At 30.2% G+C, this 10,905-nt stretch overlaps 1 protein-coding gene across 1 annotated transcript in view; it reads left to right on the top strand.

Annotated features, from left to right (window-relative positions):
- LOC105168299 (protein DETOXIFICATION 29-like) overlaps positions 4,194 to 10,905 on the top strand; it is a 7,809-nt gene continuing 1,097 nt past the window's right edge. Inside the window, exons 1-5 of the mRNA XM_011088325.2 lie at positions 4,194 to 4,688; positions 4,768 to 5,309; positions 6,955 to 7,041; positions 10,045 to 10,101; positions 10,236 to 10,474. Coding sequence (XP_011086627.1) covers positions 4,329 to 4,688; positions 4,768 to 5,309; positions 6,955 to 7,041; positions 10,045 to 10,101; positions 10,236 to 10,474 — 1,285 coding nt within the window. The 5' untranslated portion in view covers positions 4,194 to 4,328. The remainder of the gene's footprint in view (positions 4,689 to 4,767; positions 5,310 to 6,954; positions 7,042 to 10,044; positions 10,102 to 10,235; positions 10,475 to 10,905) is intronic.

The following is a 10,905-nucleotide window of genomic DNA, read 5'->3' on the forward strand; positions in this document are numbered from 1 at the left end:
AAGAGTTTATAAAATTCTAAATATCTTATAATCTTTCAATCTTTTAAGTTCTTTAGAAAAAAGTATTACCGAACAGTTCTATAGAAATTATAAGCTCTCAAACATAAATGCAGCCAATTACCATGTATTCTTAATTGTATATTAGTATATGTGGTACGCTTAACTATACTTATAATTAATTTTGTGTTTTAAAAATTAATTATTACTTTAAAAATATGTATCAATTGAATAAACAAAAAATATTAAAAATAAAAAAAACACCAAAATAATGCACTTCAATTAAATAAATGTACAGATAATTATCGCTTTTTTAAAGAAATTGTATGTCAATTAAGTAATAAGTATGAGATACTCTACTACGTGTGTGATTTGATTATGATTGCCTATTAGACCTTATTCAATTGACGAACCTATAATAAGAAGGTCAATTGTTTCGAGTTCTACGGAAATGTTCAATATTGACAATTGTCATATATTATTGATGATTAAAACTTATAATATAATTGTAATCTTTCTTAAAGGAGGGTTAGGCGCGATTGGACCTTATTTTAGGGACAAAATATTTTTTTGATCTCACAAAATAAGGATAGAATTTTTTTTTATACCACAATTATAGCAGGTGACACTTTTAGTCCCATAAAACTCAAATCATATCTTTTTAGTTCCAAAAAATGTGATTTTGGGCCTTTTTAGTCTCAAAACTACAATGCACGTGACTTTTTGGTACTAAAAATACGTGATTATGAGTTTTATAAGGTTAAAGAAAATACCTGCCAAAATTATAGTACCAAAAAAATATTTTATCCTTATTTTATGGGATTAAAAAAATATTTTGCCCCTTATTTTAGATTAGGGTTTTTCCTGTGCATCTTCTCTTATCTGTTTGGTATTCTATTTGGGTGGTTGACACCATGTCAATTTCTTCAAGATTTCTAGCACATTATTGGAGAGATTGAAAGAACTTGCACTTTGCACGTTTTAATATTCAAAGAGCATATAAATATATACATATATACATATATATGTGTTAATTATATATACACTGTAATCTATGATTTATTTGTATCAATTCATCCCGGACAGTCAAAAAACAAGGTAGTTTGTCAGTGCGTGTAATGTTGTTGACGTTTTGGTGGTGTATCTATAATTTTTTAAAAAAACAGAAATAATTTATGTAAATAACGTTGATACTTAGAGGGGGAAGTATTAAAGCGTTATGAAAATAGAGTATAAAGCATGGAATGTAGATATAATTATTCTATATATATTTATGGTTCACCAACGTTTCCAACATTGTTTTTCTGACAGCAAGAATTTAACCTGTTTTTACTTGTCTGAATGCGGAAAAAAATGAAATCATGTACACTTTCAAGGGACAAAAATTGGGCAGGACCACTGTTGTTCTTTGTCTTCTTTTTCTGCAAGAAAGTCTCTTTGAGATATGCATTTGAAATCCACAAATTACGGCCACTCAATGTGTTGGCACTGTGTCCTTGCATGGTATATATATCCTGAAACGAAATTAACTATTTAGAGCAAATTACAGCCATTTTTATGAGTATAAACTTTCAAGTAATATGTATATGTGTTGCATTTAAACAATAAATAACCTATATATTATTTAAATAATGATGAGATATTTTATTAATTATTTGGTGAAGTATTATAATTATTTGTAGTATTCGTACATTAATTATTGTACAAGTGTAACTACATTCATGATCATTATTGATCAAATATCATTAAATATATGTGGTAATTCTTTTTTTATTTTTTATTTTTATTGTAACAACTATTTGTAATCACCAAAATATTTTTTGGGTAAAGTTTGGAACCGAATAATTTAAACATTTCGGCAATGGACATATTATCAACTAATTAGTTGTCTACAGTAAATTTTAATTTATTTTATTTTGTATAAAAAATTCTAAATTTGTTGCCATTTATAAATTGATCATCAAAATATTTTTAGAATTTATTATTTATTGCAAATTATGAAATTAATTTCCAAAAAAATTATCGCAAATCTGTCCCAAAATAAGTCAAAAATTTTGTGACGAAATTGTAGTTATCGCAAAATAGTTGGTTCACAAGTTTGTCCCAAAATTCATTATGCTTTTTGTGACGAATTTGAGATGGATTTGAATGTCACAAATTCGTCCCAAAAATTTGTGACTACCATGCAATGTTACGTGCATGTCACAAAATTCGTCCCATAATTAAATTCAAAGTTTTATAATTATTCATCGCAAAATAATTTTTTGGTTTCGTCACACAAATGAATTTTGGGACTAAACTTTGAGGTCGCTGCAAAGTTTGTGATGGGTGCACTTTTTGTCTCAATAATTTTATAACTTCATTTATTGCTACAAATTCCGTCACAATTTGTTTGTCGGGATGGATCCCAAAATTCCGTCACAAACAAACTGATTTTCATAGTGTTTACCGAAAACATATTGTTTACACGTAGATAATGTTTGAGGGGTAAAAGTGACCCCAACAATATGAATAGACCTTCAAGTCATTGTAAGAGATCTTTCGACTAAATTAAAAATGAAAGATTTCTATTCGGATACTTGCCACGAGGTTGAAATGTGTTAGGAATACTTATCTCTATGTTTTTCCTAATACGTTAAAATTATGAAAAATATTTAATTATTTGATATATTTTGGGAAAAGCGTGTAAAAATAAAAATAAATTATAATATTGAAGTCTAATAAACTCTTTTGTGAAAAGCAAGTAGTTCCTGATTTTTGCATGTACTCATTGGTTTTAATTTCCAGTAGGTTTCCCGAATATATATATATATTATATTAATAAAGAAAGATTTTCCGCGATCTTAACATCTCATTAATTCTAAATATATTAATTAAGTACAAATTTATCATGATTAATTAATATTCTTTGATATCTTTTTTCTATAAGTAATAATAATAATTGTAACTCTTTTTCCATTTTAATAATATAGGTGCTAATCAATTAGGTAAGTCGATAAATTAATTTGTCCGCAGCTGAAATAAGAAACTCACGAGTTCTGACGGGACTGAATACAAATCCAACTTTTCTTGTACTGGCAACATCTGCTGACTCAATTTCATTAAAACCACATAAGTATAGTGTCCAAATCGGACAAGTCACCATGACATGCAATACTTTGATTGACACCATACATAGCTTAAAAATAAAAATTAGCATATAATTAAAAGTGGAGCAAGTAATAAATACAAATGAAAGTATAAAATAAATATGATAATAGATTAACAGTTAAAAAAATAACATGAATCATTCAAAATACATAAATAATTATATTAGTATAGATATTATAGGTATAATTAGTATTTTGAAATTTGGTATTATTGTGCCCCGAACTATCATATGTGAATGAGAAGTGATTTTCTTTTTCAAAGATATGAATTAGTTGAAATAAATATATCTCATTATATTTAAATATATAATTAATATTTTGAAATTTTGTGTTCGTGGTCACAAATCGATTGGGATTGAGAATTATTTTTTTTTTTTGTTATATATATTAGTATAGAAATGAAAGAGTAATTCTAAATAGAAAATTTAAACTGTTGTAGCAATAATATAAAAGTAAGGAGGAGAAGCAGTGCCGTTTCTTTCTTTTTATTTTTTTATTTTTTCTTTATTAATATATTAATTCAACTGATAAATCAGTATGACTAACTCTAATAGATAAATTACGTCAATTCAATAAATAACTAAAAATAAATAAATAATAATAATTTTATATAAAATAAAATAAGTACCCACACATTCGAAACAAATCGAATTCATAATCTCAAACTTCTTTATGAAATCTCAATCTTGTGATTTGGTGTACAATTCAAGAAAAGTGATATGTCATATAGCAAGTGTAATATACTTGTTCAGTGATTGATTTAGTTCGATCAAATCAAATTTGAAAAATTCTTTATCGAATTAAGTTTGACGGAACCAAATCAGTCACAAAATAAGTGTATCTCATTTACTATATGATTGATCATGTTTCTAAACAGTATACAATAAATATATTTCACTTTTGTTATATTATTTAATTAAGATTTTATGGAATCGTACTCGTGATAAAATTTCCCAACTTCCCATTGTTAAGATGGCTATGAAGTGCCGTTTCACACTATCCTAACTCGTACACTTCCTTGTCCAATTATTCATTAACTGTGACCCGATTCACCATTCATTATTACTCCATCTGTCTTTCAAATCCAAGTCCTATCCCACACACCATAAATATCCAACACCCGATTCAGATCACCAAATCAATTCTCAAGACAGCTGGTGCCGCCTGGAATACTGTGGCGAGATGGAGAACAGTACTTCCAAGCAGCCGCTTCTTCCCCCGCCGGACGATGACCAGCAAGAACCTGAGCTCTCCATCCAGGATTATTTGGCCTACAGATGGTCCACTCATTCCTTTGTTTCTTCCTTCGTCGATGACGGCGACGATATTCCTCCCATCGTCAGCCCCCGCCGCTTCTTCAAGGCCTTCACCAGGGAATCCAAAAAGCTCTGGTATTTAGCCGGTCCCGCCATCTTCACCTCCATTTGCCAGTACTCTCTCGGCGCCATCACCCAAACATTCGCTGGCCATGTCGGCACCCTCGATCTCGCTGCCTTCTCCATCGAGAACACCGTCATCGCCGGTTTATCCTTCGGCGTCATGGTAATTAATAATAACCTGAATCTTTTGTTGCAAATTGATGCCTGGAATTTAAAGTTTGTGTGGATTTATGTTTGCGCAGTTGGGAATGGGAAGCGCGCTGGAGACGCTGTGCGGGCAGGCGTACGGGGCTGGACAGATAGAGATGCTGGGCGTCTATATGCAAAGATCGTGGGTTATCCTTCTCACGACGGCCTTCCTGTTGACGTTTATCTACATCTTTGCCTTCCCATTTTTGCAATTGATCGGCCAAGCGGAGGACATATCGCGGTTGGCCGGGAAATTCGCCCTGTGGATGATTCCTCAGCTCTACGCCTACGCGTTGAATTTCCCGATCGCAAAGTTCTTGCAGGCCCAGAGCAAGATCATGGGCCTGGCCTGGATCTCCATGGTGGCGCTGGCGTTGCACGTACTGTTCAGCTGGCTGCTGATGCTGAAACTCGGGTGGGGAATGGCTGGCGGCGCGGTGGTGCTGAACGCGTCCTGGTGGTTCATAGTGGTGGCGCAGCTGGTGTACATATTCAGCGGGACGTGCGGTAGAGCTTGGACGGGATTTTCATGGAGGGCGTTTCAGAATCTCTGGGGTTTCATGAGATTGTCTCTGGCATCAGCGGTGATGTTGTGGTGAGTAACTTTCAACTATCTAAAGTCCTTGAATTCATATTTCGGCAATATCTGCACTAAGTTTGTTTTTATTTTTGAGTTACTACTTAATGTTTTGATTGTCTTTAATTGTTTTAGTACGAATATATATATATATATATATAATGAATAGTAATTTTTGTATATCAAAATACAATATTAAACATACTATACTTATTTAAAATTATCTCTAAAAACAAATCGAAACATTCATATTATTTTTAATGTATATTTATTTGTCTTTATTTTTTTTCTCTTTATTTTCATAAAACAATTCGAAAACGAATCCAAATACTATGTTGAGTTTTTGATAAATTTCTTGCATGATTATAATACATGAAATCTTTTCTTAAATAATACGGTATCTTTTTATAAATTTGACATTATTTACAATGTAAAGTTCATTACCTTTCGACAAGAATTTCAAGAAAGCATGGTACTCTCATGAGATGTACGGAAAAATCACATGCCTAAAGTGCCTCAGTGACTTTCTGTTGCCCATCATTTTGTTTCCGCAATTTTAGCTGTCTCAACTTTTTATTCCAAGAAAATTTCTGTGCCAACCAAATTTGATTCAATTAAATTAATTAAACTGCATTTAAAGTGTATTATACTCTTTATATTATTATTTCAAGTTTAATCTAATCATGTCCGAGTTAATTTTTTTTTAATTCCAAATTTATTATATATTTATTCAATTAACGACACTGAATTTGGAACAAAAAATTCCGTGGATGGAGATGGAATGGCAGGTCAACGACACATGATCTCCAAATCAGGGCATCTTATGTCCGACATAAATGTAATAATTATATTTGAAATTAGTGTTGTAAAACTTTTGAAGGTAGGTGGGGAATTGGCATCAATCACAGTGAATTTGTTGAACTATATGGCTATCGGTATTTATTAATAATTCGTGGGCCTCCTCCTTTTCAATTCTATGTATTAATCATTGGATTTTAATTTAATACGTATCTCTTTACTTGGCATGATAAATGAATATGATTTAATTAATCTTGAAAATAACCATAGTTTTCTAAGTATAGTAAAAATGTAGTTTTGGAGTTTATGGGGGAGTTCTGAAATCCGATCGCTATCATATATGATAACGACTGATCTTATTTGGACCCATTATTTTAAAAATTCTGTACAAGTAATTGTCGACAAGAATATTAGCATGCTTTTTATCAATTAATAGGTTTTTATTTTATTTTAAAAAATTTCCTAATTGAAAAGCATGTATATACGTATGTGGAAATTCTAGGACATAATAGAATAAATTATATAATAATGTGTGATTGATTGGGTTCGATTAGTATGTTTGTGGGTGTATGCATAATAATCCTGAACAAAACAAAATAGAACTTCCGGTCATTGCTTGGTACTTCATCTCATTTCAGTGGGAAAAAATGAGATGAGATGTTTTTCTGAGTAACGATCACCTGGAATGAGACGTGTAGAATATTTTAGGTAAGATAAAAAAATATAATGATTATAATTGATGTGATATATTTATTTTTCGAATTCACGACATAACTTTTCTTGGTCTTGTCAAACAAATAAATGTTGTCGTGCCTAAAATGTGTCATAAGACCATGACATGTTCATTTGACTTTGGTGTGGATAGCTTGGAAACGTGGTACTTCATGGCATTGGTGTTGTTCGCTGGATACTTGAAGAATGCAGAGATTGCTGTGGATGCTCTATCCATATGGTAATATTTATCTACTCCTTTTTTTTTATTTAATTTAATTTTAGTCCATAAAAATTCTAACACAAATTTAGTTGGAGTAAATTAAATTAGTTACAAAATAAGTGAAATATACTTGTTGTATAATTAATTATTTTTTAAATTTTACGTTAATTACTTATTACATAATTCATTTAAATTCAACCAAAATATAATTTAAATTAGTATTTTTCTCTGACCATATGCATAGATACATTAAAAAGAGTATAATTTTTCACTATAATTAATTATTATAGTCAAAAGAAAAAAATCATGATAAATACAAATCAACTACGACTCCGTAAAGATTAATGACTATTATTGAATTTTTGTTAATGTCGTCAAAATATTAATTATGATCAAAATCATAGTAAATATTTTATCTATAATTAAAAATCATAATAAATATTAATTGATTATAGTAAAAATTTAAATAATACCAATACTCGTATACGACTCTTCTTCCTTAGTCAAAACTCAGAAAGGGGGCTCCATTATTATACAGTGGGGGGTTGAGGACGTGACGAATTCTGATTTGTGAGTACTTAAAGTAGGGAATCTGACAACAGTTGTCATCTTTCTTGACCTATCAATACATCTACGTACGTTCTTGTCGGTTTTATTCATAGTATGGGGGTTGGGGGGTCAATAATTTTGTTTTTTTCCTTTTTATTTATTTATTTTTAGTTTGGGTAAAAGCTAGAAAGATCTAATTCACTAATTAATTGAACCTCGTTAAATATTAAGTGTATAATTTATACTGATATAAGAAATAAAGGCGTTGCTCACTTGTTGACGTGGTGTGTGATATTGTAATATTAATTATTTTAAAATATTAATTATACTATTAAATATTTGTATCAGTATAATTATTTATTTATTTTGAATATTTCATGTTATTTTTTAACAAAAAATATACTATCATGTTTATTCTTTTGTAATCATATTATTGGTTTTTTATGTCGTACCAATCAGATTATATGGAGTTTTTATGTGTTTCCACACCCCTTTGAGATCCCGAAAAATGGACAAATTCCTTTCCATAAGAACACATACAAGATACGTCACTACAAAAGATAATGGTAAATTCACCATTAATTTTGACTGATATCTTGGACTCGCCTTATAAAAGTTTCTAATTACTTATACTTCTTTATATTTGAAGAGTATATTTTTCGTGTTTTTAATTTTTTTTTTGAAGTAAAAGTAATGAACTATTATCAATTAAATAAATCGATTACAATTACAATCATTTCTATAACAACTCCTACTATGCAATAGACAATATTCTGTGCACATAATGGAATTCGAACTCAGACCTCTAAGATCATAAGACTTCAACTTCGTCAGTTAAATGAGGTCTCATTAATTTTATATCTTTAATTTTTCAGCTAATTATTTTTGTAATTTTTTTAATTAGTCACTAATTTTCATTTTTGTTCTCTTTATTTGTTTTTCCTCCTCTAGTTTTTCTTTCAATAACTTTTTTATTTTTGTTATTGTTCAATATATACTTTTAAAAAATAACAATTATTTTTCAAAAATATTAAATCAATAATGCATATGTATATATATTTATTTACAAAAGTCCCACGCACAGTAGCATCTATTATTAGGCGAGGCAGGTGGAATTTTGCATGTGGAAAAGACTTGAACCTAACACAAAGTCTTTGGTAGGCTCAAGAAAGCTAAAAAAAATAGGAATTAGGTCAAATTCCAAATTATATATAGTGTAGGCCATGACTGGGAACATGGATCCGCCACTCTTTCTGTTCCAATCACTTCTTTTTCAAATGTTCAATCACAATGTTTTTTATTTTTTTAAATGGCAATATAATGGGGGTGGGGTAGCAACCGTATTTCAGCAACCGTAAATATTGAACTAACAATTTTAGTTTTATAAATTTTAATCGGTCTTTTTAGCAAAAAATATCGAAAAATTAATAGGAGTAATTTGGGGATTAGGATTTAGTCTAGTCCAGCTGGCAGGAAAAACCCTACTCCCCAATTGCTCTGACTAATTTCTAGCTAATTTCTGTCGCTAAATCAAAATTTGTAGGACTAAAGTTGCCAATTCATTACTTTCACGACTATGGTTACCGCCTTTTTATATACCGGACCAATTTTGCCTTTTCAAAATGATCTTTTTCTATCATGTGAGTTGAGAGTTGACAAAGTGATCAACACTTTCATATTTTTCATATTTAACTTGCTGTTAAGTACAAAAGGAAAAACTCTTATCTAGATCGAATTTGGTCGAATTACATAGCAAGTGTAATTCACTTGCTATATGATTGGTCATTCTCTTTGAATTATACATAAATTACAAAATAAATGTATTATTACACTTGTTGTGTAACTGATTCAAGTTTGAACGGACTTAAGTTTTGAGTTATGATTTTTTTAACAAGGGGCTATGCCCGTACTAATTGTGAACAAGAGTTTGATATATAAGAGAATATCACTTTGCGGCTTGCATAAGATCATATTCGTATATATAATAATATGATTTAAAAAAAATTTATTTAGAAATCGGATATTTTTATCGTCTTATTTTGTTTATAATCTATACTATTAGTAAAGCGTCAATGACTTTTAATTGTTTTTATTTATGTTATTTCAAAGTTAATCTTATTTAAAATCAGACTACGAAAATTAGTATTTTTCTCGTCTTCTCTATGCTCACTTTTCTCGCCCTTTATTTAAGATTTATCTTTTACTTAAATTTAAACCCATTAAATATATTAGATGATTAAAAGAACTTCATTTTATAATTAAACAAACTTAACAAATATTTATAATTTTGTATTTAAAAATTTCAAGCACACGCATCGACTGTGTAGACGGATCATTCAGGATTTGATCGTCATCTCATACTTGCTAAAATTGCCTTCAAACATTTAAAAGTCCCTTTAGACATTTATACATGCATGAAAAGTGAACCAAATGCATTTGAAGTGCTTATGTTTCATCCTTTATGTCTTGCAGCACAAACATAGTGGGGTGGGCTGTCATGGTAGCCATTGGATTCAATGCAGCAATAAGGTAATAAACTCATTGAACTCTCAACATGTAAAACTGCAATAAATCTGCAACTTCATATGTATATCTCACAGGGATTTCTTTTCTCTTTTGTTTGTGTTTTGCTCTTTTTTGCATGCAACCGAATAAAATTTCAGCGTAAGAGTGTCGAACGAATTAGGGGCATCTCATCCAAGAACGGCGAAATTTTCTGTTTTGGTGGTGGTGATATCTGCCTTTGTCATCGGCCTCCTAATATCCATCGTTCTCCTCATCTTCCAGAAACAGTATCCTTACTTATTTTCAAACAGTTCGGAAGTCATAGATCTCGTGTATCAGCTCACACCATTGCTTGCATTCTGCATTGTGGTCAACAATGTTCAACCTGCTCTTTCAGGTACCTCACTGTTCTTTCTTCACTCTCAGTCTAATGCTCTAAATCTTTGATTTCAAGATCATAGTATTTCGTTCTTTTACTATAATCTACTAAAAGGTGTTCGACTATAGCTTTTGTTTTATGATTGGAATAAGTTGCAGAAAAAGTTGAGTGCAAGTCAGGAGTGTTTGAAAAGAACAACAAAAAGCGTAAAATATAAGAGTTAAAATTAGGAGTTGGGAGTGTAATTTGGAAAAATAACATATTTATAATTTTACCATAAGTTGCAGGAGTTGGTTAGAAACTACTTATAACTTTGGCTTAAATGAGCTAAATTTAAGCAATTTAAAAGCAGAAAATATAAGCCAAATGTACTTTCTTTAAATTTATTTTCAACTATAAACTGAAAAATGCTTATTTTAAGTGGTTGTGAATCCCCCCCCCCCCCAACA

The sequence above is a fragment of the Sesamum indicum genome, linkage group LG8 (assembly GCF_000512975.1).
Source record: "Sesamum indicum cultivar Zhongzhi No. 13 linkage group LG8, S_indicum_v1.0, whole genome shotgun sequence".
Lineage (NCBI taxonomy): Eukaryota > Viridiplantae > Streptophyta > Magnoliopsida > Lamiales > Pedaliaceae > Sesamum > Sesamum indicum.